The 27,624-nt window shown below is 44.4% G+C and overlaps 2 protein-coding genes across 3 annotated transcripts in view; one reads left to right on the forward strand and one right to left on the reverse strand.

The window, feature by feature from the left end:
- Positions 1–12,914, forward strand: CD40LG (CD40 ligand). The gene is made up of 5 exons (XM_077307293.1): positions 1–209; positions 5,293–5,439; positions 8,541–8,574; positions 10,258–10,320; positions 11,322–12,914. Exons 1-5 carry the CDS (start codon positions 54–56, stop codon positions 11,699–11,701), a joined length of 780 nt encoding a protein of 259 aa, XP_077163408.1. The 5' UTR covers positions 1–53; the 3' UTR covers positions 11,702–12,914.
- Positions 12,915–16,379: 3,465 nt separating this feature from the next.
- The window catches only part of ARHGEF6 (Rac/Cdc42 guanine nucleotide exchange factor 6), a 45,330-nt gene continuing 34,085 nt past the window's right edge, over positions 16,380–27,624 (reverse strand). For both annotated transcript variants that reach the window (XM_077307290.1, XM_077307291.1), the window contains 5 exons: positions 23,047–23,140; positions 19,861–19,950; positions 19,009–19,108; positions 18,352–18,406; positions 16,380–16,612 (listed from right to left, as the gene is read on the reverse strand). In XM_077307290.1, coding sequence (XP_077163405.1) covers positions 16,472–16,612; positions 18,352–18,406; positions 19,009–19,108; positions 19,861–19,950; positions 23,047–23,140 — 480 coding nt within the window. In that variant the 3' untranslated portion in view covers positions 16,380–16,471. The remainder of the gene's footprint in view (positions 16,613–18,351; positions 18,407–19,008; positions 19,109–19,860; positions 19,951–23,046; positions 23,141–27,624) is intronic.

Below are 27,624 nucleotides of genomic sequence, written 5' to 3' on the forward strand. Positions count from 1 at the left end.
AGTGAAGTGGTGTACATGCTGTGTGTACACTGGGCATTGGACACTGGAGGCACATGGACCTGAACGAGCCATATCCCCCAACTGCCCCTAAACCGGCTGGCATCACCGTCAACATGAAAACAGTCCTGTACCTGATAATCGTATTCGTGATCGCTCAGCTTGTTGGGGCGGTACTTTTTGGTTTATATCTTCACATGAAGGTGGACAAGGTAAGTCTGGGCTTCAAGGATGGAACAGGTTAATGAGTAAGAATGGCTTTAACTGTTAAGCAACAGAAAGGCTTCACAGACACAAGAGGCTGCCTTATTCTAAGCCAGGCTGTGATTTTATCTCACTCAGCCTTATATATTCTGACTGGTGGCAGTTTCTTCGGAGTCAGAGGCGGACAGTTCATTAAAAAAAAGATAGCTTAAAGGCAAACAGTGCAGATACATTTGTTAAATTAGGCAGAATGTGACTAAATGGAGAGAAAGAACCTTTTCCCCTCTCCCTCAAGCAGTAATTTTGGATTGCTCGATGAAATTGACAACCAGTAGATTTAGGAAAAATGTAATTAATTAATTAATTTGTTTATTTATTTATTATATTGTGCTCGCTTCGGCAGCACATATGCTAAAATTATTTATTATATTTATATACCGCCCTCCCCGAGGGCTCAGATCAAAATGAAGTATTGTTTCACACATTGTACAATTAATTAATGTGTTGCCATGAGGTAAGATTGCCACTAGCTTATATGATTTTTGAAATATAAATTAATGGAGGAGAATTCTGTCAGTAGTTCACCTTGGATAGCTGGACAGAGCCTCCACCTTCAGCATTGGTATTCAATTAAATATTTATTGTGGAAGTTCGGGCATGGCTCTGATCTCCTCAAGGAGCTCGTTCCACCAGGTGGGGGCCAGGAGAAGGCTCTAGTCCTTGTTGAGGTCCGATGTGCTTCTCTGGGGCCAGGGATCCGCAGCCAGTTGGAGGTGGTGGAGCGTAAGGCTCTTTTGGGAGTATAGGCAGGGAGGCGGTCTCTCAGATACACTGGGCCAAGACCGCGTATGGCCTTAAGGGTGATTACCGAAATCTTAAACTTAATCCGGAATTCAACTGGGAGTCAGCCGAGTTGTTGGAGTGTTGGCTGCATATGGGAGTGTTGGCTGCATATCCTGGCTGTAGCATTCTGCACCAGTTGTAGTTTCTGGATCAAGGATAAGGATAGGCCTACATAGAGCGAGTTGCAGTAGTCCAGTCTAGAGGTGACGGTTGTATGGATCATCGTGGCTAGGTGCTCTGGGTCCAGGTAGGGCGCTAGTAGCTTGGCTTGGAAGAGGTGGTAAAATGCCAGCCACACTACCTTTGTGACCTGGGCTTCCATTGTAAGGGAAGCATCCAGGATCGCGCCCAGGTTTCTGGCAGAGTGCATCGCTGGGTGGGCAGACGCGCTTCCTCCCATTGTCTCTTCCTACCCAACCATAAGATCTCCGTCTTTGCAGGGTTGAGCTTCAGATGACTCTGTTTGATCCATTTTGCCATTGCATCCAGACATCTGGATAAGGATTCTGGGGGAGAGTCAGGGCGGTCATCCATAGGAGGAAGAGCTGGGTGTCATCCACATATTGGTGGCAACCCAGCCCAAATCTCTGCACCACCTGAGCCAGAGGGCGCATAAGGATGTTAAATAAGATAGGAAAGAGGACTGCTCCTTGTGGGACTCCACATGTGAGCTGGTGATGGTTAGATACTCTCTCTCCTATTGCTACCCTCGGTCCGCGATCCCGGAGGAAGGAAATCAGCCATTTAAGGGCTGTTCCCTATATCCCGGTTGGCTAGGCAGTGAGCTAGGAGCTCATGATCGACTGTGTCAAACACTGCTGACAGATCATCAGGGCAACTAATGCTGTCTCTACCCCATGGCCAGGCCGGAAGCCCAACTGAAATGTGTGAAGGGCTGAAGTTTCCTCCAGGAATGTTGATATTTGGTCTGCAGCAGCCTTTTCAACCAACTTCCCCAGAAACGCTAGATGCGAGACGGGGCAGTAGTGGTCAGGCTTCTGCGGAGCCAAGAATGGTTTTTTGAGCAATGGGTGTATCATTGCCTCTTTTAATCCCTACTTTGTCACCTGAGTTTCCATAGATAAAGCAGAGTGAAATGTCATGTCTAAATTCCTAGTGGTTAATGCAGCTGTCAGCTGTACCCCATCTAGGTAAGGCAAAAGTGAATCCTTGCCTGGGCCTTTCCTACCTATATGAAGGTTAAGATCACATTAGTTCCACACATCTGCAGAGCCCTAACCCTTTAAAGGTAAAGGTATCCCCTGTGCAAGCACTGGGTCATGTCTGACCCTTGGGGTGATGCCCTCTAGCGTTTTCATGGCAGACTCAATACGGGGTGGTTTGCCAGTGCCTTCCCCAGTCATTACTGTTTTACCCCGCCAGCAAACAAGCTGGATACTCATTTTATCGACCTCAGAAGGATGGAAGGCTGAGTCAACCTTGAGCTGGCTGATGGGATTGAACTCCCAGCCTCATGGGCAGAGCTTTCAGACTGCATGACTGCTGCCTTACCACTCTGCGCCACAAGAGGCTCTTCCTAACCTTTTACATACTCCTTTTAGGCTTCCTAGAATCATCCATCCAGCTGGATGCTGGAGTTGGGTAGCTTCTACAAGAAGGTTTTGTGCTGGCTTGATATTAATGGAGCAGGGTTAGGGGGTGGGTTTAAATCATTGATACGACATCATCCCCTAATAACCCATTAGCCAGCTTTCTTCTCTGCTGTCCTCTGACTTCACCCAAAACCTGGATTTATACCAATGCTTGGGAAATATTGAACATTTTTCTTGACCCAGACCCTCCCCCATGACTGTCTCCCCTCTCTGGACAACTGGAAGGCTTTCTCAAGTTGTTTTTAAATCAGAAAATGCAATATTATTATAGTGCTGTTGGCCATGAGTCAATCAAAGCTCAAGAAAATCTACCATGTGGATGCTCTTTTGCTAGTGTGAATACTTGTTTAGAATCATAAACATGTAAAAGCAGCCTAGATAGAGCTTTGGCATGATCCAGTGAGGCTCATCTTAACATTTTTGAATTCTTAGCTCACACCAATGGCACTAAAGTCAACTCTAAGAACAAGAAAAAATACTAAAAAAGAGAGGGACATAGAAAAGCCAGTGTGGCATAGGAACTAGAGTTTTAGGCTACAGCTGCAGCTATACAGGTTCAAGTATCTGTTCACTCATGAAGGTTACTGTGTGACCTTGGGCCATTCATTAGCTCTTGTCCACATCGAACCCTCAAGGAGATAAAATCTTGAAGTCCTTGGAGAACTGGCTGGATAAAAAGATAATAGAAAAATCAGAGAAGATATCGTAACATTAATCAGATGAAGATTAAAAACCCATTAGAGGTGGTTATCTCCAATAGGTCAAGTGTAGTTATTTATTACTAGAAATGCCATCCCCGCTCAGAATGGCTCGAAATCAAATTTGCTTGCAGAACAATTGGGGGGCTGATCTACTCTTTCCCCTATATTCATCATTAGATCTGTGCAGCTATCTGACTCTTGTACACAGAACTTTTTATGCATTAGGAGAAGGGCAGAAGGAAGCAAGGGCCAGAATGGATTCCTTTATAGATTATATTTCTAGATTCCAAAATAGTTTGCCATCATTCCCAGTTATTTGGGCTGTTGCATCCAGAAATCTGGGATGCTGGGAGGTGCAAAAACTTGAAAGCTGGGGAGGAAATTAATATCAGTGTTTTAACATTCATTTATGTTTTTAGGAATATTTATTTATGCCTTTAGGAATATGCCTTTATCAAATTCAAAATCGGTTTTTTTCTAAATTCACAGTGAAATTAGAATTCTAAACTTCCCCCAATTCTTAAATGTGTTGCAAAAAAGCCAGCCTTATTTATCAAAGAAAGTAGGCAATTAATTCTGTCTTGGAGCCAAAGTACCTAAGATGGCAGGAGATGCTGTGGCTATTGTATGAGCAGCCCGCTGGGATTCAAAACCTGCTCAGGATGCAGGTGCATTTGTATTTTGATGGTTGACTTCAGTTGTATTTGGTTTAAGCTGTTGTTTTTAAAATTATATTACACATTTCTGTAAGTCTCTTTGGACCCCCATTGAGTAGAAATGTGGGGTACTAAATTACCTAAACTCAATCAGATCAAATATGATCGCCTGACTTTTTTTAGCAAAGAAGAGGAGCAGAACAGGCCTTCAGTGGTGGGGTGAGCAAAACTTTTCCTTTGTATGCCCTCTGCTCCCAATCAAATTCTTACACCGTCTTTGTTGCTTCTTTTAAGAAAATGGAGGAATAAGATCACATCTTGGCTAGTTGGGCCTTTCTTTCCCCAAAGCTCATGGAGTCAACATGGAGTTACATTGGGACTGCTTAACACTAGCAGATGGAACTAATTTGGAGTAGAGAGAGCCGGACCAGAGGCAAAAGGGAAAACACAGACAAGAGACTTTCATAAATGTGTGGAAGCAGAATTGCTTGCTTGCTTATTGGACCAAAGTCAGAGCATGCCAATTAACGTGTTTACATGGGGCTTCTCTCAGAAGGATATTTCTCTGTGCTTTTGTAGGCAAGGAACTGATAGCATTTATTTGGGAAAAATATTTCACACTTGTCCGTGGAAAATTTAAAACCATACTCTCTGATACATGGGAAGCTGCCTTATGCTGTGGCCTGACTACTCATCATCAACCTATCTCAACAGCTGACACCCACTGGCTCTCTAGGGTCCTTCCCCACACCTGGTACCTCTTTTAACCAAAGATTCAAATGACAAAAGCCGGGCCTTTCTGCCTGGAAAGCAAGCAGTCTGCTATAGGGGTTGTTGTAAGGATAAAATGGGAAGGAAATGAGCTCGCCTCCCTGAACTCCTTAGAGGAAGGCGCAAAATGCAGCAAATAAATATTCTGGGTGGTCTGAAAACAGACCTGCAGGTTGCATAACAGAACAGTCAACAGAACTGAACCTCTGTCGTAAGCCAGAGGTCCACTGGGCTCAGTTGAACTCCAGAATCCTCAGGCCAACTGGTTTCAGTGGAGGGGCTCTGGGACCGGCATTACATTGTGAATCATTAAGAAAACCTAGAAAGCAAACTACTCATCAAACTTGTGAGAATTAGAAAAGGGGTGGGTTTCGGGCATCCAGCCTTCCTCTGCAGGATGTTTATTTATCAGTTTTCTTTCTGGAAACCCTTGTCTTTTTTCATAGTCCAATATGATTTATCGCACCTTGCTATAAACAAACTTTCTTTTTCTGATTTTTTTTTCAGGTGGAAGATGAGATGAATTTACGAGAAGAGTTCTTGTTCCTTAGAAGACTTCAGAAATGTTTGAAACCCCAAGATGCTGACACAACTTTGCTGGATTGTACAGCTATCTTAAACATATTTCCGGATCTTCAGGACCGAACAAGCAAAGTAAGACACTGTCTAACCGTGGCCGGTTCATCTTTACAAAATACGTAGCTTGGGGGATTGCATATTTTGTGAAATATACTTTGTGAAGCATATTGTATTTGATAGCCACGATGTTTGTGAGCTGACACTTGAGACGTGAGCGTAACCTTGAGCATCCAGCATGGTGTAGTGGTGAAGAGCGTCAGCCTCTAATTCGGAGAACCGGGTTTGATTCCCCCTCCTCCTCCACATACAGCTTGCTGGGTGACCTTGGGCCAGTCCCTCCCAGAGCTACCCCAGCCCCACAGGGTGCCTGTTGCATGGTCCCTAGGCAAAATGAACTGCAATTTGCTTTTCATACCTGGCATAAAAGAGCCTCTTGTGATGCAGGGTGGTAAGGCAGTAGAAATGCTTTTTGAAGCTGTCTGCCCATGAGGCTGGGAGTTCGATCCCAGCAGCCGGCTCAAGGTTGACTCAGCCTTCCATCCTTCCGAGGTCGGTCAAATGAGTACCCAGCTTGCTGTTGGAGGGTAAAACGGTAATGACTGGGGAAGGCCCTGGCAAACCACCCCGTATTGAGTCTGCCAAGAAAACGCTAGAGGGCGTCACCCCAAGGGTCAGACATGACCCAGTGCTTGCACAGGGGATACCTTTACCTTTACCTTTTTACCTGGCATAAAAAACATTTATGACTGAGTCCAAGGGTCTTGTAATGGAAGGGTATATTAATATTTGAACCCGCAACTTTCTTTATGGAATCCATGTGCCTGAGTTTTGACCCATGCTCCCTGCTTTCAAGCCAGATTAGTTGCCTATTCGGCTCACTGTTATCTGTAAAGACCAGCAGTGTTATCTCTAGAGTTTCAGACAAGAAGTCTTCTTCAACATTTGTTATCTGAAATTCTTTGAACTGGAGATGCTGCAAATTGAATCTGGGCCTTTCAATGTGCAAAACAGATGCTCTAACAGAAACTGCAGTCCGGCCCATTTTGACCTTTGGTGCTTGGATGAAGCCAACCTAGGCAACAATCAATTTCTTTCGCTTTCTCCCTGCCCCAACCTAAATAGGTTTTCCAGAGTAGAATCTACACTCACATTTCCCCCCGCTGTAAATCTTGTTGAATTTTGGTCGATTTGAACCTGTATCTACAGCCTTCTTCCCCCCCCCCCCCCGATTTGAAACAGAGGTCACCCTTCTGCATTTGCATTGTCCCAATGTTCTGTTTCCTTCCCAATTGATTGGGGGGTGGGTTGGGTGAAGCTCCAGCCGACATTAAAGGAGCACAAGGCTGAAGAGTGCTTTATTCTCTGCCTTTTGACTCCCAAGTCTACAGCCAGACCAAGACAGGGGAGGGGTAAGTGGAGCATGAGGCTGCTTGTTTATCTTTCTTTTCCTGCAGGAGTGGGGGGGGGGGGGGGAAGCAGCAGCCTCACAGAGAATGAGGAGGGGAAAGTAAATCCAAGAGGCTCATAGAAGTGTGGGCTTTTGGAGCACTGTCACTTTAAAAAAGACCCTGGAAAGGACTTTATGCCATCAATGTGGCAGTGCCCCCTATGATTCTGCCCCCCTAATCTCCCACCAGGAGCCAGTCACTGGTTCCTACTGGCTCCTGGTGAGAGATTGCCTTGGTTCAAGGCAAGCTCACCATACCAACTTGCAGAAATGGAGTAGGTGGAAATGTTCTTGATGGAGTGATAACCAACCTTCACCAGCTATATTTCTGCACAGCAGGCAGTCCAACTAAGCAAAGGAAAAGCAAAAGCTGTTACTTTGAAACTATATCTAGTGGTGGTACATAGGAAACCAACATAGTTTCAGGCATCTCGAAGGTTCACACCCTCATTTTAGACTTTCCGTTTATATAACAGCTTTTCCTGTTGCAGCATTCTTACCATACAAATCCAGTAAGAATAGAAGCTTTTGAAGATTCTGAGTCGCAAGCAGAAAGTGTGCCCCAGATAACCTTTGCGGAGGATGTATTTTCATAGTCACCACAATACACAGTCAGGATATGGATTCAAGATCAGTTGCTGCGAGTGAACAGAACTGGCTCCAGATTTTGAGGGGCCATTGGCAGGATGTTTTCAAGTGTTCCCTCCACATTAAGCACACACCATTAAGCACACCCTCACAAGCACACAGTTGGAGAAGGAAGTGGAGTCTGACTTTCTGGCTTGTAGGGTTGGTAGGAATTAAAGAAGGAAAATTTTGGATTCTGCTGATTCCTTAGATCAGCGGTCCCCAACCTTTTTCAGGCTGGGGACCGGGGGGGGGGAGAGGGAGGCACGCTGGTGCCCACAAATCAGCAGGCACCCCTCAACCCCCCGCGGTACTGGGCCACGGTCTGGTGGTTGGGGAGCACTGCCTTAGATGCTTCTCCCTGCAGGTGACATTGCAGGGGTTTCTACGGCATTCTCTTACATCTGATGGGCATGCATAAGTCAAGCAACTTTTGCTGGGCCATGGGCCTCAGGAGATGCTTCACCATGCTAGCCTTTGCGTCTCTGTAGGAACCATGTCATTAGACCAATCCAAATATAAAGGTTACTAATGGACTAGATTGAGGGCAGATAACCTTGCTCCTCCAGGAACATATGGATTGATTCTCTGAATAAAAGTAGGGAAGTGTAGTTTTTTCTTAGCAATTAACATGAAGTAAATGGAACTTCCATATTGAGAAGCAGTATACCTTTGCATACTAGTAGTTGAGGGGTCAACAACAATGGGGGAAGCTCCTTGCCCTGCTTCTCAGAGGCATCTGGTTGATTACTGTGGGAAACAGAATACTAGACTAGATGAGCCATCGGTCTGACATAGGCAGGCTCTTCTTATGTTCTACTAGTGTATCATAATTTTGGCCTTATTTTCCTATTTGACCCTAAACTAGGCGCACATTGATCATTCCTGGAGTGCAAGACTGTTTCTCCCCTGGCTCACCCTTGTACCCATCTAACCATGATAATATATGGCTATGTTCTTGATGAGAAGCCAAGAAGGCTTTCCCACAAGGTGAAACATTATCTGCCAGTCACTGAGTTTTGATCAGTGTCTAGTGTAGCATGCATTGCAAAGATCCTATTGTGCTTTTACTAATAAGTCTTATTAATTTTTCTTACTCCAGGTTCCCCAAGAAAGTTTAGTTGCCATGCAACAAGGTATGTGATTGACCTTAAGATGTCAGTTTTCAGCAGAAGGTGTACTGAAAGAAACAATAGGTTGGATCTAGCCAACTTTCCCATTAAATTCTGCCAATAAAATTCTCTATTTACTGCAGTACCTCACCAATGGCTGTTTTTCATGCAGATCACATGATTCCCAACCTTCTTGTTGACCAAAGGGGATTTCCTGCCCTCTTTTTCAGCAATGGATAGCCCAGGCAAGCCCAGTCCTCAGACCTTCTGGCTACAGTGCCCATAGTGCTTACCACCAAACTATAGCCTCACCCCCCACTCTGCTGTCTTAATGTATGGTAACTGGTGTGTTCCAGTTGGGCTCTGAAAATCTGGCAAGCCTAAGTAGATGATGAAAATGAGTCCTTATAAACCAACCCCTAATAGTGGCTGCTTCTGCCCAAATGAAATTATTTAAAACTGTATAGCCAATCATATCTCTGTCACTGTCTGGGAAAATTCCCATCAATCTTCCTTCCTGTGGGCCTTGTTGTGACTACTCCTGAAATGCCCCCATCTTCTTAATTTGCACTTAGATGCATCAGTTCTGTGGGGATAGCTTCTGTGAAGTGACAGGTTGATCTGTTTAGATATCTGTTCCCAGATTTTTGTCAGTTAGGAACCAATGTTTGCAAAATTAAAAGCTAGAGAGCCAAGATCTGACTCCAAAGTATTTACAATTAAGTTCTAGATCATCTAATGTAGGGGTAGTCAAATTGCGGCCCTCCAGATGTCCATGGACTACAATTCCCAGGAGCCCCTGCCAGCAAAAGCTGGCAGGGGCTCCTGGGAATTGTAGTCCATGGACATCTGGAGGGCCACAGTTTGACTACCCCTGATCTAATGTATCTCAGACCTTAAAATACCAGATCACACTGAATCAACGTGTACCTTTCCTAGTATATGAAAAGTCAACTCGCTCTATGCGGGCCTGCCCTTGGCTTTGATCCAGAAATTACAGCTGGTACAAAATGTGGCTGCAAGGATCCTCACTAGGACACCTTGGAAGGCCCATATTGAGCCGGTACCCCGTCATCTACACTGGTAACCAGTCTGTTTCCGGATCAAGTTTAAGGTATTGGTTTAAGGCTATACGCGACCTGGGTCCTATCTATCTGCGCTTATCTGTTTATGCTCCCCGCAGAGTGCTACGCTCTGCGGGTATGAATCTACTAGCTGTCCCGGGCCCCTGGGATGTTTGCCCGGCCTCGACCTGAGCCAGGGCTTTTTTGGCCCTGGCCCCAACCTAGTGGACTGAGCTCCTGGAAGAGCTAAGGGCCCTGTTGGGGTTGTCAGCTTTCCGCAGGGTCTGCAAGAAGGAACTCTTCCGCCAGGCATACAATTGAGGTGGCATCCCTGGTGTTACCATCTGAGATCTCCATCTGAGACCAAAAGAGATTAGCAAGAATCCTCGCTCCCAGTTTCTTGACATACATGCTGGACGCGGGGGGGGGGGGGGGGAAGGTGTGTGGGAGGGTTGATGTGTTATGGTTGCAATCTTGTTTTAGTGTTAATGTTATATTGTTATATTTTAAGGGTATTGTTGGGGATTTTATTGTATTTTATCGACTTCTGTAAACCGCTGCGAGACATTCATGAGTGGCAGTATATAAATATAATTATAAGTAAATATAAAATAAAATAAACTGAGAACCATTTTCTTTTCAGGGGAGAAACCAACAGCATCCATTCACCTTGCAGGTTTCAAGAACAACCCTCAGCCAGTACCAGGTACGGACAGGCTATCATGGATGTTGTTGTGGAGGAGGGTGTGAATACAATCAGCATTTTCCCACCCTGTATATGTTTACATTAGTCAAATAATTAAACAGATCATTAGATAACAGGAAGAATAGTTAATGTGAGATTTTGCTCTGCCTACTGTACAGCTGCTATTAGGTAAGTTGAAGGATGCACTGAGACCATAAGGAACTTGGCTGGATGGAAAATGAAAGAAAAGGGGTCCAATTGGGGGTATTGATTAATGCTATAATGTCATTCAAAGGGATTATATATCTGTAAACTGATTGGCTGTATTTCAACTGATGGAATCCCTTTGAAATCCCAAGGGATTAAAGTAGTTTAATAGTCATCATATTCCCTCAGGGAACCTGAGGAGGTACTTATTGAAATGCTAGCAGTAACTTGGATCTATCTCCAGCAAACTACACTATGCAATGAATCAACAGGACCCCCAATGGGTAGTGCTGTGTAGTGGTTGGTGGACCCCCCCCCCTCCGCACACATACACAAAATCCTGTGGCTGTTATTTCCACAAAGAGATTGTGGATAGCTGTGTTGAACAATTAGGAGTGGGGAGAACTCAAAAGCAAACAAACAAAAAACCTCCCAAATGAATGAGCAAGGTTTTTGAGCTCCACAGAACTCTTAATTAGGCTGGATCTTAGATTTTAAGCCCATATAGTGAATCCTGTACTCTGAGGTGTATTTATAGACTTCTGGGCTATCCATCCTGCCCTGAAACATATCTCCCTCCGACTTGGTTTTCTTGTGTTTAACGTTCAAGCTGATGGAACAGTATTAGGGAATTCAAAAGTTTCAGCAGCAGATGGGATATCTTAACGGGTTCAAATAAAGTGCTCCCCAATACCATGCTACCACACTAATGGTATTCTTCTCAACCAATGTTAAGCTAGATAGACTACTGTCTTGGTTCAAGCAACGTATGCTTTATCAAAAACCAACACAATTAAATCTTTTCTTCACCATAGTCTTGCAATGGACTGAGACAACATATGCCCCAAGAGACGACACCTTTTCCTACCGAGGTGGAAAGCTAGAGATTACCAGAAGAGGACGATATTACATCTATGCCCAAGTCACTTTTTGCATGAAATCTGCGCTGCATGTGCCATTCAGTGTGTACATGTACCTGCATCTGCCTTCTGAGACAGACCAGCTACTGGTGAAAGGAGTGAGAACCCCTGGCCGTTCTGACAGCATTTGCAGCCTGCAGTCTGTTTATCTTGCAAGAGTGGTCGAGCTCCAGCAGGGGGACACTGTCTTCATCAATGTGACCGACTCCTCCAGAGTGAACTATGATCACGGAAACACATATTTTGGCATGTTTGAAATCTCTAAGAGCCTATGAAGCTTCACTTTGTTGAACAAAGTACCTTCTTTCAGTTTGTGATATTTATACCCTCATTCCTCTTGGGTTTTATTGTCCTTATTTTATTTTATTTATTAACCATGTTAATCATCAGAACATTAAATATAATGCTTAGAACCCCGAACCCACACATATAGCAGCTGGGTGTCAAATGCTATGTATGTGTCCTAGAAGCAGGATGGCTAGGCCCAATCCTGAGCCTCATGTGCGGGCACAATGAGTCTTAGGATCACTTTTGCTTTCTGTTTCAGTAGGCCGAAACCCAACCAGTTACCAAGAAACAGTTGCTGCAAAAGAAACTCAAATCAATCTCTCCTTTCTAGCTGTATCATTTTACTTCAGAACCAAGACAGCCATTTTCCAAGTCATTGCCTTGAAGCAATCGCTCAGTTTTCTGTTGTGGAAAAAGTGCAACAGTACCCTCTCCGAGTCAGGAAATAACATGTTGTGCAAATACACTGATCTTGTACCTCATGCGGTTGCACATCAGTGTTTCTAGGTGCAAATGAGGATGTGCACCAGGACTGTGACTGGCTCCAGTGCAAAATGATTAGAGCTGGACTGGGGTCATAAGGCACCCAGCAATGAATGAGCCATATCTATCACAGTACGCAAGTGACAAATGCAGGGGTATGTTTCAGAACTAGTCTTTGGAAAATAACCTCAAATATTATCGAGCACAGTTTGAAATCTTAATGAAGTAAATGTCATCGTGACAGTGCCAAACTGTGAGACAGACATGAATTTTAAGAAAGGTAAAAGTGATTTGAGTGGAGTTTCATATCCCAAAGCCTATTTCTTTTGTCTGGTTATATCCCAGGTTTGTGAAGCAGTGTCAAAAAAAAAAAAAAAGAGTTTAGCATGAGTAAAAGCAAGAAAATTGTACAAGCAACAAGCTTTTTTTTCAAATTCTCTGGTGGGGAAAACTAATCTGTTCTGGCCATAACATTTGTATGCTCTCTCTTACTAACTTGGTTGGCAGCACTGACATTTTGAACTGAATACATCAGGGGTCGTCAAACTGCGGCCCTCCAGATATCCGTGGACTGCAATTCTCATGAGCCCCCTGCCAGCAAACAGAGTTTGACTACCCCTGGAATACATGCTATGGATTTTGTGTTTGGTTGTTTCCCCACAGGGGTCCTCTTGAATCAAAAAGCAGGAACAACAAAAATGGTGAATGGTGATTTTCAAAAATGTATTGCAATACATGGTATGTGTCCTCTGGTTTGCTCTCATAAAAGTTGTTAAAGAGTCCAGCAGGATACAGGTCAAGGTGTGAAAGATGTGGAGTGAAACAAGAAGCATTTTTTCCTTTAAAATCCTTTATTTTGTTGAAAACCACAATTAAAAAACTGTTCAAAATAAAAACAGGTTAGAAAAAGTTTAACTTGCATCAGTTGTCATAACAGTAAATAAATCCTTACATGATAAGAGATAAACTGGGATGCAAGGGAGAAAAAGAGGAATAACAGGAGCACATCTATAAAGGGGCTGTAAACAAAGAATATATAATACGGGGGAACACTGCAATTAGTTTCACATGGCTTCTGTTCCTTTAGGATAGCTGCACATTCTTCCTTTATTGTTTTTTTTTTTTTACAATGCATAACATGAAGTGCATACATTATGAGCAAATGCTCCATTGGGACAGCGAGACCAGCCTTCTTCACACATTGCATAGCCATGCTCCAGTTCCAGAGGTGCGTGCATATTTTCACAATCAGTTCTTGCTCTCACCGGCAGGAATCCTCTTGGCATATGCAGGACAGCCCCAAACAACGCCTGGCTCCAAGCGTTCCACTTTCATCCTTACCAGGCATGGCCATGACCCATGGGAGGGATGCCAGTCCCCACATGGGATCTGGGGATACCTTGGACAAAGGGGATTTCATCCTCTGGATGCTTTGGAGCAGGGGTAGTCAACCTGTGGTCCTTCAGATGTTCATGGACTACAATTCCCATGAGGCCCTGCAAGCAGTGGCTGGCAGGGGCTCATGGGAATTGTAGTCCACGAACATCTGGAGGACCATAGGTTGACTACCCCTTCTTTGGAGGACTTCCATAGCATTATACTCCCCTGAGGTCCCTTCCTGCTTCAAATCCCACCCATGCCTGGCTCCACCCCCAAACTCTCCAGAATTTTCCCACTCAAAGAGTGGGCAACCCTAATACAGAGAGACAGGGCAGGCTACTCTGAAGCTGCAGCTGCCATTCACAGGCCAACACTCCCACTCTGGCCACCAGCTGCTGCTCCTCATGGCTATCATGGTTCAATTTGAGAAGGGGAGGAACAGGAGTGTTCAGCAGCTGTTCCTGCCTCCCTTCTGTCTGGCAGAAGAGAGGAGGGGTGGGCTGGCCTAATCCTTGGGGGGGGAGGGAGGGCAATGCTACTTCTATTACCACAGAGAGAGAGAGAGAGAGAGACAGAAAGAGAGAGACAACAGGCAGGCCCTGCCAAGAACCTGGGGCTCAGCAGAGGCCCAGCAAATGCCTGCCCTTCCTGACTCGGAGAGGGTACTGTTGCACTTTTTCCACAACAGATTGGTTGTCAGGAGTGATTGACAGGCGCAAGCTAGGGGAGGAGCTGAAAGGAGGTGAGGAACGCTGCAAACGCTATGATCGTGGAGAGAAAAGCGGGGAGGGCTATCTAGTGTAAAATGAAGGTAGGACGCTACAAAATGGCGCGCTGAACATGTTACTTTTCCATTGTGCGGAATGGTCCCCAGTCTCCTTCAGTGATATCCAAACGGTTCTTGGCATAGGGCATCAGGAGGGGGTTGGGTGGGGGGACTGGTGCACTTATAAAAAGCAATGCATCCATGCCTCTGGGCCTTCCAGAGCAGAAGCAGCAACTATGCTGTCCTGTCTCTCTGCCCAAATGTGGGTAGCAACATCGTTGCAAAAGAAGCCGGAGCCTGGGCAAGGTGGGATTCAGGGAGGGGAGGGACCTCATCACAGACACATCAGGAGAGCCACGGTTCGGCCACCCTCCAAAGCAGCCATTTTATCCAGGGGAACTGTTCTTTATTGCCTGGGGATTAGTTGTAATTCTGGGAGATCTCCAGGCCCCCCTTGGTCATCTCAGTGACAGGACTGGGCATAGCTCAGTGTCAGAGCATGTCCTTTGCACACAGATGGTACCAGATTCAGTCTCTCGTCTCTCTTTAAAGCAGTGGTCCCCAACCTTTTTATCACTGGGGACCACTCAACGCCGGGGACCACTCACCGGGGACCACTCAACGCCTTTTACTGAAGCGGAGGGTAGTTTACTCCTCTACTCCCAACCACTGCCCTAAGGCTCTCTGATCGCTATGGTAATATTTAAACATTCCTTCAAAATAAGATACAGACACACCACAACAATGAAGTGTGTTGTAAAGGGCTGGGGGGGATGAAGTAAAGGGCCGGGGGTGGGGGAGAAGGCGTCCTTCGGGGCCCACCTCCAATTAGTCGAAGGACCACATGTGGTCCGCAGCCCACAGGTTGGGGATCGCTACTTTAAAGGACCCTGCATATCAGATGTTAGGAAAGACCTTTCTCTGCTTGACATTTACTGCTGGTTAGAGAAGGCAAGAATGAGCAGGGACCAAATGCCTCAATTCATCTGCTGCTCAATTAATCAAGGGGGCACACTTTTTTTCTCTATCAAAAGATTTTTCTAAACACAGACAAGCCTTAAAAACTGCTAACCAACAAAACACACACGTACACAAAAACAACCACATCCTAGCCAAGCTGAATTCAGATTCTACTCAGGCATGAAACACATTGTGCTGCAGAAGGAGGAAAGTGCTGGATAAAGAGAAAACCAGTGTTGTGCAGCCAGGTGCATGATGCACACATGCTCACATGCATGGTTTTGCAGCCCCTGATAAGCAGCCAAGCTGAGAGGCTGAATCACAACCTCTTGTGGGTTTCATGTGTAGCTTGCTGGAAGGCTTAGTGGGTCACAATTTGTGCATGCTTGCCCCACATTTGGCTAATGAAAACACAAGAGGGTCAACATCCCAAAGGGCGTACAAACTGGAGGGAGGTCAGCTTGCTGAGGCTTCAAAGCAGTGTTGAGGGATCAGTGCAATCTCCCTGTGTGATAATGAGGGCACCTCCAAATCAGCCCTCCCCTAGCAAGAAATAAATGCAACCTGTTGCATTACCTATTGCACATTTGCACTCACAGAAAGGCCACATGGGAAACCACTGTATTGCTATGTGCTCTCTTTCTCAAGTGTGAAGAACAAAAATTGTGCATTGGGTGGGAAAACATAACCTGTTTTCCTGCTTATCCCCCCCCCCCAAGAAGTGCATGTCACCTTTGGCTTTTTACCTGATTGCAATTCCTGAAACCATGTTTTTTCCCCTCCTCCAATACAAATAAATTAACGAACAGGTATTTGAATAGAAAAGGGAAAAAACTGAGGAAGGAAAAATTTTGCATTTCCTCTGAAGTTTCTACTCAGCAAATTTTCTTCTGGACGGCTATTGATTGTTTGCGAAATCCATATCCCAAGAAGGAGTTGAGGTACTGGGAGTTTGCAGAAGAGCTGCTGTGATTCACAGGCCAAACTTTCACAGAGGAAGTGTGGCTGACTGTGATTTGCGAAATCTAACCTGCTGGATGGGGAAAGGGGTTAACTGAGCTGTCGCATTTCTTTCCAAAATCCAACATAAGGAACAAGAGGGATCAGAGTCCAGCCTTGCCAAAATACCTGAAGTCACATGCAAGCTGCCTGCAGCACAGTTCAGAAATCAAGCCAGAACCGAAGACCTGCGGCTGGTTTCTTCTCGAACACATTCATCTGTTTGCTTTAACAGCCTCCAGACTAATTTCTCCAAATCTTTCCTGGACTTCAGCTCTTCTTCCAAGCATTGCTTCATCCTTTTATTCTCCTACAGTGTATAGGCAAGGAAGGGCCAGAGGAGGGAAATATTAATATCCTAATTCATTTCCAGGATTTCTTAACCACCTTTTAACAATTCCCCCCCCCTCAAAAGAAATCTCCCCAAAGAAAACAATTCAGCAGTTGATGTGTTTGTGTGTGTGTGGGGTGGGGGGTGGGGGGTAGTGGCTCAAAGATATAGGGATTTGTGCTTCAAGTTTGAATTTTCTCCTCTTCCACAAATTCACCAGGATGTCCACTTTCTCTCAGCCTCTATCTGCCACATGGGAACAATACCTGTCCAACTTAAGGGCTTCAACAAGACACAGAGTGTGAAACTCAGCATCAAGCTATATAAATAGCATTTCCACACATTGAAAAAAAAAATAGCATTACGCCAACAAAATGGTGTAGTGCTAAACGTACCGCTCCTCTGGCCATTCCTCATCTGCTGCCTTCTTGCACTTCTTACACTCCGCAAGCACTACTTGAAATGGCGGAAGAGAGCAATATGCTTTACATGCGACTCTCTTCCGCCTGTCAATCAAGCCAGGCAGCCAATCCAGTTTCACAATGTTTTAAAGCAGGGGTAGTCAAACTGCCGCCCTCCAGATGTCCATGGACTACAATTCCCATGAGCCCCTGCCAGCATTTGCTTAGTGTTTCATTTGCTGGCAGGGGCTCATGGGAATTGTAGTCCATGGACATCTGGAGGACTGCAGTTTGACTACCCCTGTTTTAAAGGGTCCGCGATGCCTGCTAATTTTTTTCAAGTAAAACTTCTCCATTTGAATGCCTATGCATCTAATCATACATGTATAGTGCTTTTTATAATGCCACCCCTTATGGAATCATGAGTCTGGAATCTTTAAAAAATTAATTTCATTCCTGATTTTTGGGGGAGGGGGAATTTAGAGAGGCATGCTTTGTGTGACAACTTTGGGGGTAAATTCTTTTTGGCTTTGCCTAGATGACTGAATGCATATTCATTGCTCCAGGCAGTTTGCTCTAAAAAAAACCCCAAAGAACGTCCCTGGGAGAAGGGAGGAGGAGGTGGGTGCGAAGGCAGGACATTGGAGGCAGAGGTAGCGCTTCTTCACCTCCATACATTTCTTTAACATATGGCCTTCTGGTTGCTCTCTTGTAGCTCATGCTTTTTAGGCTGGAGAATCACTTTATACGATTCCCCAACTAGCGCTTTAAAATGAAGGGTGTTGCTTGAGGTTTGCTGGATGGACATGGGAGGCTGGCGATGTCGAGCAAAATGCCAAAAACATGGTGTCTTCATAAGGTTAACATTTCACTGTATTTATCAGGTGCAGAACTGCCCCTGGTGTTACAAAGAAGGCAACTTCAAGCAACAGTAAAGGGAAAACTTCTACCTGATGGCAGCTAATTCCCAAAGTTTATACAAAAGGTTTTACACAGTTTCAAAAAATGGATCAGAGAGAAATATCAAGGAGAGTAGAGATAAGCTTGAACACCCGATCTATGATTCCCCCACGCAAGTCTCCTCCCAGAGATGCCTTGGCATTTTGGGCTATGTGGGGCTTTTATAAAGACAGGATCCTGGATCATGGGAATGTGGCTTACCTCCCACCCCATTTCAGCAAGCAGTGTTCATACACACCACCGTCATAAGTTAGGGACTAGCAACTTGGAATTTATTCTTTGCCTGATTTCACTTTCTGCACAATCACAAAACTGCAGGCCAGGCATATCACTGGCATAGAGAGTGCTCCTGCATACCTGCTTTAGTTCTTTGACCTCATCCTTCAGTGCATAGACGGTATCAACAAGACTTCTAAAAAACAAGCAGAAGGTCCAAGTAAGAAGCTTTGCTAAGATGTCACATTAAGAAACAGAGAAACATTAGGTCCGGTGGGGGGGGTAGTTTACTCCTCTACTCTCAACCACTGCCCTAGCGCTCTCTGATCGCTATGGTAATGTTTAACATCCCTTCAAAATAAGATACAGACACGCCACAACAATGAAGTGTGTTGTAAAGGGCTGGGGGGATGAAGTAAAGGGCCGGGGGGGGGGGGGAAGGGAGAAGGCGTCCTTCGGGGCCCACCTCCAATTAGTCGAAGGACCACATGTGGTCCGCAGCCCACAGGTTGGGGATCGCTACTATAAATGCAGCTGAATGAGATGACAGACTAGTGGGCAGGATAGTACAGAAAGACATGACACAGCACGAACCAAACACGTGTCCCAGAACCTCTGGCACTATGCGGAAAGCATCCAATAGTATAGTAAGTTTGTTCTAAACACTGGGGTGGAGGGGGGTAAAGTTCTCACTCTCTAGCATTCATCTAAACTCTTTGGGGGTTTATGACAGGGTTTTGATTGTGTGACCCACCCCCCCAGGTCACAGTTTCTCATGCACATCCTAGATTCACTCACTTCTCCTCTGTGATGGTCTGACCGTTGCTTCGTGTTTCCTCAACAATGATTTTTTCTTCTTCAGGAAGCAGGACTTGGGGGATGGAGTCTTTCCGGGAACCTATTGACAAGAGTTGACTAATCAGGGAGAAAACTTTCTGGGATACACACGGAGTAAAAAAAGAGCTGTGCGGCAAACACTCTAGAACTAAAGGTAAAGATAAAGGTTTCCCCTGTGCAAGCACCGAGTCGTGTCTGACCCTTGGGGTGACGCCCTCTAGCGTTTTCTTGGCAGACTCAATACGGGGTGGTTTGCCAGTGCCTTCCCCAGTCATTACCATTTTACCCCCCAGCAATCTGGGTACTCATTTTACCAACCTCGGAAGGACAGAAGGCTGCGTCAACCTTGAGCTGGCTGCTGGGATTGAACTCCCAGCCTCATGGGTGGAGCTTTCAGACTGCATGTCTGCTGCCTTACCACTCTGCGCCACAAGAGGCTCAAAATAGAGAATGCTGAACTAGATGGAGGAATGGTCTCCAGGCATCCATATCAGAAGGTTCAGTGACAGAGCAAATAACCTTCATGCAGAAGATTCCATGCTCATTCCTGGAATTTATCTGCCATTGCTAGTCAGAGCAGATAATATTGAGCTATCTGGATGAATGGCCTGACTTGCTAAAATGGCTTCTTCTGCATTCTGAGTAGTACAGGATGCCTTCCATACTCACATACTCTATGCTGTAAGCAAGAAAAACATCCACAAATGAAACCACCAGATAGCTGCATCTCGCTTATCTTGAAAATACCGCAGCACATATAGTCAAAAGCGTGCCTGAGATAACTTGCTTGATTCACATCCAGAGGTTACCAACCTGAACTCAGGGTTTGCTGAAAGCCAGCTCCTGTGCAATAGGCCTCAATCACTTTCAGGATTTGGGCATCTTCTTCCAATGCAGCAGTACCTGCAGGACATTGCAAAGACAGGTCAATGCAAGAGGAATTTAAGGTAGTCTTTACACTATGTTTTATGTACTGCTTTCTGATTTTTGCTTAATGACACTGCTTAATGACACTGTTGACTTCATATAATATGATTTTTCACAGTGCTGTTCTACAGTCTTGTAATTTCTGCTTTGCGCTCTATATTATGCTGTGTTTTTAGTGCAATGTCTTCTAATGTTTCAACTGCCCTGCTTTTTAGCTATAACACACCTCAAGTCTCAGTGAGAAATATGGACTGTAATTGAAGTAAACAGATTTGATTAAGGGCTTCTTAGAGAGCCACATGGGGAATGGGTACAATCTGAGATTAGGACTGGGAAAACCTATGTTTAACCTACCTTATAGGGTTATTGTTGTGAGGATAAAATAGAAGAGAACTGTATATGTCACTCATTTAGTCTGAGGTCAGGAACTCAAACCAGAATCTCCATGGTTCAGGATCAGCAGGTCAGCTTACAAACCAATCCAGGATGGCAAGTTACTATGGGGCTTATTTCTGGCCCTGTGGTGGAGGCCTGCCAGTTAGCAGCAACAACTTGAAGTTTCAGGCCTCCCTCATGCCCCCATTGCCCTTCTGTGCCCCCCTTAATTCCTCCTTTATCCAATCTCTGGTGGGCCAGTGTGGCTATAAATTATAATCAGTAAAGGCTTGTGCAACAGTGATAAATTGCCGTTTTGCAACTTTTATCATTTTAGCTTGTTCTGTATTGTTATTTACTGGTTTTACTGTGTTTTAAATTGCGTAACACACTATGCTTTCAATCAAGTAAACCGCCCTGAGAGAGGTGATATAGAAATCCCTACATAAACAAACAAACACATTTATGTATTGGATTTTTAGATGACACTCACCCAAAGGGTCTCACCGCAACTTACAATATTAAAATCATAAAATAAGGTTAAAACAACATATAGTAGATAACAAGTTTCTTATAGTAACATGTTAAAACTGTTAAAATATGTGCCTAAAAGGTAAAGGTATCCCCTGTGCAAGCACCGGGTCATGTCTGACCCTTGGGGTGACGCCCTCTAGCTTTTTCACGGCAGACTCAATACGGGGTGGTTAGCCAGTGCCTTCCCCAGTCATATGTGCCTAGCACATCACTAACAAAGATCAATCCAAATATGTGGATTATTCTCCAAAGGCCAACCAGACCATTCGGCCTTGCATGTCCTGCAGAGACTAAGCAAGTCTGGCAGGCCATGGGTGTCATCTGAGAGTTCATTCCATAGGATAGAGGCCATAAGGGAGCAGGCCCTTCCCCTGGTAGGGGTATACAAAAGGAAAAAAATCTTTTTCCTTCTCAGGTCTATTGGACCCCCCAATATTCAGTATTTCTGAAAAAATCCCAGGTCTGAAACAAATACTGGTATAGAATCATAGTGTTGGAAGGGGGCTTTTAAACTGACGCAGGAGAAGCTACCCCCAGGATCTTTGTGCAGTGGGGCAGAGCTCCCTATGGCAGGCAGACCTGGCTGGGAGGGCATCTCCTGTGGTCTGGTTTAGGATGACTGGAGGGAGTATGGGGGGTTGTAATGGCAGAGGAGTTTGTCTGTCACTGTACAGTGGGGGCATGGGGGGACCTTGGCGGGGGGCCTGGCCCCCTCTGACTTAAGATTCTAAGTCTCTCCTGAATTTTCAGGTTCCTTTGAATGGAACATGAACCTGCTTTGGCCTTCTAATATTCTGGCCAACGAACACATAGGCAGTAGGAGAATTCATGAACCCTGCTTTTAATATATTTTTAAAAATTAAATGCAATTAAAATCCTTTAAAATATTTGAATCTCAAACCAGCAATATCTGCAGGGCCCCTCCTCCCTCTCTCCCAGAAACTCACTCATGCATTCTGCCCCTGGACCTGTTTGCACTGTTATAGTTACCTTTGTTACAGTTATTAATGTTAATTATTATTGTTGGGGTTATCTAAATATTATGGAAAACCTAAGTTCCTTGTATTGTTTTACATTCTATGTAAACCGCCCTCAGCCTCAGGGGAGGGCAGTATATAAATATAATAAATAAATAAATAACTCTAGCAGTATTTTTATAAAACCACACAGTAGTGTCCTGTGGCTTTAAGCGATAGATAACATGGTTCAATAGCAGAGCACTTGGTTTGCTTGTATGGAGAAGCTCCTGAGCATGATCTCTGCCAATTCCAGCTAAAAGTTATCAGGCAACAAAGGGTGGGAAAATACACTTCTCCCATGATCCTGGGAGCTGCTTCCAATCTGAGTACTGAGTTTAATGAAATAATGCTCTGATAGGTAAAAGGCAACTTTAAATAGTACTCGACCTCTCAGCAGTGTTTGATACAGTAGATCACAAGCTGCTAGCTCTCTGCCTTGCCAACACCGGGATATGAGCAGCAGCCCTTCAGTGGCTGATCTCCTTTCTTCAGGGTCACAGGCAGAGGGTAACAATAAGAGAGAACCAGTCACTCCCATTTGGGGTGTTGTAAGGAGCAGTTCTCCAATCCTATCTAACATCTTTATGTGTGCTCTTGCCCAGCTGATATGGAGGTTTGGTCTGGGGTGCTATCAGTACGCCGATGACACCCTGCTTTTCCTAATGATGGGCGGCCACCCGGACTCATCCCCAGATGCATTTTCCTGCTGTCTGGAAGCAGTGGCGGGCTGGCTCAAACATCTGAACTCAATCCTTCAAACATGGAGGTCCTGTGGTTTGGTAGGAAAGGTTCAGGAGAAGAAGCCCAAATGCCTGACCTGGAGGGGGTGCAACTGTCAGTTGTACGCTCAGCCAGGAACTTTGACACCTCCCTCTCCATGAAGGAGCAGGTCACCAGAGCAGCATGGCTAGCATTCTTCCAGCTACTAGTGACCTAACAGGTCCCAGAACACCTAGCCACAGTGATCCAGGCTTGATTTCTGCTCTACGTAGGCCTATCCGTATCTCTGATCTGGAAACTTCAACTGGTGCAGAATGCAGACATACTGATGATCTGGCCAGTTTACGGCTGTTCCCTATGATTTCACTAGATTGGATTGTATTTAAAGAATCATTGCAAATTCAGAACCACAGAGCCCACTTACTTTTCCTAATGACAAATTCCTCGTCAGAAGCTTTCCTTTCAGTTTTCCTTTTAGGAAGGAATTTCTTCATTGTCTTTGGACTCTTGCTGGAATCCTGTAAGGGGCATTTACTGAGTTTAACAATTGTCAAAAGAACATATTTAGTTTTTGATCTTCCAAAGCCATTCAGTTTCACTATCTGACAAACCACAACAGCAACCCTATAAAGGAGGTCAATGTGATTATACTCATACTGTAGAGCAGGGGTTCCCACCCTGAGGCCCATGGGCCAAATGTGCCTCCTGACCTCTTTCTGTGCGGCCCTCCAACCTGCTTGTCTGCTGCTATCACCCTCAGTAGGTTAAGAATTTTGTTACGTTTTGGTTTAAGATGTGGCCCTCTTTAGGCACTGGGCACGCTAATGCGGCCCCCATGTGCCGAAAGGTTGGGGGACCCCTGTTGTAGAGTGTGACATCCTGAGACTGAGAGACCGTGTCTTGGCTAAGTCTGAATCATGAAGTTCTTAGTTCATAACTTGATCTTGTCACCAATATGCTACATGAACAGTGCACACCTAGGCAGACCTAACTAGTGCATTGTTGAACTTGAAGCAGAACTTGAGGTATTCACAGAGCTGAATTCTACATCCAGGGTCACTATGGCCATTTTCAGACCACTTGTGTATTCCGTTTTAGTAATTGGTTATGAATGGATTTCGCCCCTATCATTTCACTATTCTATTCTACAGAGAATCTAGAAGATAGTGCTAGCAACTCATGACATTCCAATGTTCTTTGGTGGTCTCCCCACCCCCAGTTTTTTCTTCAGACTCAATTTATGGCAGTCTATTTTACTGAAAGTGCAACTGCAGTACCAGCGTGATTAGTGTGAATTGCTGAAGTTATTAAAATCATTCAACCCATTTTGCTCATTTGTCCCATGAGCAGTGCTGCTACCCTACTTGATGAGTAAACTCCTGTCAGCTTTTTGACTGCAGCATTCTTGATTTGATCCTTAAAAGATCAGGCCTGGTTCATGGAGAAAGCAGTCTTTATTTACTGCTTTCCTGTTTACAGCCCAAATGATTTTTGTTTTTTTGTTTTCGAATAATTGTATTTCTGTTGTGGACTCAATTATTAAAAAACTAGAATTAAAGCCCATTGTAGCTGATACAACGGGCACTAGCAGGAGGAGGGAGAAAAATAGCCAAGAGAGAGGGAGGTAGAAAGGAAGAGAGTGATTAAGATAGAGAGAGCTTGGCATGAGGAAGAGTAAGGGGAGGGATTGTCCAGCCTAAGGGCATGAGGTTGAATATGTGTGTTGTGTGGGGGGGTTGTGGTGGTGTGGTGACAAATGAGGCCGTAGGTGTGGAGGGATGGGTGTCAAGAACCTGTGGTTTGGATTGTTCGTTGAGTGTGGGAGAGGACTGACCTTTGGGAATTGTGGCATAGTGGTTACAGATGAGCTTTCAAGAGCCATGTCTTCAGATATGTGAAGGGAAAATCAGACTGGAGACTATTCTTAGGGGGAGATTACATGGCAACCAATTCCTCCCAGTTCTGTGGCCCTACTCCTTCTGTCTCCATTTTTTTACTGTTGATATAATGTTATGAGCCCACATGCTTCTTTCACTGTTGCCCCTTAGAAAAAGAAGAGATGGATTTTTGTACCCTACTGTTTAATACCAAAAGGAGTCAGATAGCGGTTTACAAACACATTTTCCCTTCATCTCCTCACATTAGATAACCAGTGAGGGATGTGGGGCTGAGAGAGAATTGGGAATGGCCCACAGTCACCCAGCAAGCCTCAGGTATCTCTAAGCAGTTTAAAAGCACCTTCCCTTCCTCTCCCCATAACAGTCACCCTGCGAGGGAAATGGGGCTGAGAACTCTGAGAGAACTGGGAATGGTCCACAGTCACCCAGCACGCCTCAGGTGTCTCTAAGCAGTTTAAATGCGCTTTCCCTTCCTGTCAACTTGGACACCCCGGACACGCTCCTCCCACAGGGCTGTTCCACAAATAGATAGAGGAACCATGGATAAGGATTAAAAGTGATCCCAAAAGAGTTTTCTTGTCTTTTAGTTCATGTTTCAGTTTTGCTGTTACTTGTAAATATTCAAACCAGTCAATATGCTTTCCTTCTTTTTTTAGTTGCTCCCAACTTTTAATCAGCCCAGTACTGGTTATTAAGTCTTTATTATATTAAGCAATCTGTTTTCTTCTATTAAAACCTGTTCAGGTGAGCTTCTACTGTGGATGTCCACATTGATATGGTAGAACTCAATCTGCCTTTATATTTTGTCCATATGTTCAACAAAACATTCTTCCAAAAATAAGTATCTGTTTTTTTCTTTGTTCCCATCGTTGGCCACAATAAACTGTGCAGTCAAGGCCATGTTTTTCAAAAGCTAAGTCTCTCATATAGGCTTTAGAATCAAATCAGTTATCCAAGTTAGAACAGAAGCATGATAATATAGCTTTAAATCCCATAGTCCTTGACCTCCTGTTGTCTTATCATCCTGAAGGACTTGGAAAGCGATCCTGGGCCTCTTATAGTTCCATATGAATTTATTCAAACAACTTTTCCAGCTTTTCAGGGTTTTATTTTGAATTTCTATAGGTAAGACTTGAAATAAGAATGACGGAGTTTAAAAACATAATTGCAAAAGGTAAATTCCGTATGCGTCAAATATATAAGCTATAAGCTATTAATAAAATTTGAGACAGAGGGTGAACAGATTAAAAATTGTATGGTTAAGTGGATGCAAAACATTATTCATAATGTATCTATAGACGACTGAGAACAATTATGGAGGGGAGACTGTCAAGTTAACTAAATGTCAAGTACTAAGTCAAAACTGGTACAAAATGTTTTATAGATGGTATGTAACCTACAAAGGGATCAGCAGAATGTTTAATCAGCATGATGGTAAATGTTGAAGGTGTCATGAAACAGTCCGTTCCTTTTATTGTATGTGGTGGTACTGTCAGAAAGTTGTAAAAATTTGGATAAGAATTCATACCATCTTAGAAAAGATGTTAAATATCAGATTTCCTATTTATGCTGAATATCTGTTATTAAGCCATAGCACTGATAAAGCTGTTCTGACTGAGCAGTGATATTGGGGCTCTCTCAGCCTCACCCACCTCACAGGGTGTCTGTTGTGGGGAGAGGAAAGGGAAGGCGACTGGAAGCTGCTTTTAAACTCCTTCAGGTAGAGAAAAGTGGCATATAAGAACCAACTCTTCTTATTCTTCTAAGCACTTTCCAGAATTATCCCAAGTGTCAGATTAGTCGGATAAAATTGGAGAACTTTCTAATATGGCCAAACCAACAATATTGGTAAATAGAAAATCACTGGAAGAATTTCAATGGCATTTTTAATTGGATTATATAACTAGGTAGCTTTTTGAGTATTGTATTAGATAAGATGACTAAGTTGGGGAATCACATGGAGCCTCTTTCTTCTTTTTCTTGTTCTTTCTTTTCTACCTCTATCAGTATTAAAATAAAAATTTTCACACACAAAAAATTAAAAGTGAGTGATTCTGTTCAGCTGCAAAGAAAAAAGTAGAGCTGGTAATAATAATAATTAAAGTCATGCTATTGTCCAGGACTGTAACTGAATAGAATTATACCCTCCTGAGTTCACTGAAGTCAGCTCTGCTTAAAATGGCATTGCAAGTATCTAAGAGGTTCTTATGCACAGCAGCCCTGGATCCACAGAGAGACAAGTGGACTAGGCATCTGTCTGGAACATTTTCATTTTGCAGAATACAGCAACAGCATAAACCTGCCACCCTACACGCACTTTAGGAGCAAATCACACTGCAGTCATTGAAACTTTTTCACGCTGGGCTTTTGCCACAGCTTAGCTTCTTAACTACGTTGGTTTTCCTTCTCTCTTATAGGTGATATCATTTGCTCTCCTAATTCCTCCATTTTTGTTTTCAAACCACTTTTGAGGTGGTCTGCAAAACCATGGGAGAAATGTGGGCAAGAAGAACAGAAGAGCAGCAATGAGCAAATGATGCCAAGGAAGGGAAAAAACCCAATGCAACTAAAACTGGGCCGGATCAAAGAAACATGGACAAACCCTGAGTTAGCCTGCCCAGGACTGGATTGTTATAAAACAAACAAGACACCATGTCTAAAGGGATCCCCTGTGCAAGCACTGAGTCATGTCTGACCCTTGGGGTGATGCCCTCTAGCGTTTTCATGGCAGACTCAATACGGGGTAGTTTGCCAGTGCCTTCCCCAGTCATTACCGTTTTTACCCCCAAGCTGGGTACTCATTTTACCGACCTCGGAAGGATGGAAGGCTGAGTCAACCTTGAGCCGGCTGCTGGGATCGAACTCCCAGCCTCATGGGCAAAGCTTTCAGACGGCTGCCTTACCACTCTGCACCACAAGAGGCTCTAAAGAGCCTGCCCATGACTGGGTTGTTATAAAACAAACAAGACACCATGTCTAGCACCAGCATATATGACATACACACATTCTGACACCAGGCGGAATGCCACAGAGCAGGGAAACTCATATGTATCTGAAGTAGTCAAGCATATGCCTACTGCCATGGAGCAAGCCACAGAGATGCT

Source organism: Paroedura picta, chromosome 13, assembly GCF_049243985.1.
Source record: "Paroedura picta isolate Pp20150507F chromosome 13, Ppicta_v3.0, whole genome shotgun sequence".
NCBI classification, from domain to species: domain Eukaryota; kingdom Metazoa; phylum Chordata; class Lepidosauria; order Squamata; family Gekkonidae; genus Paroedura; species Paroedura picta.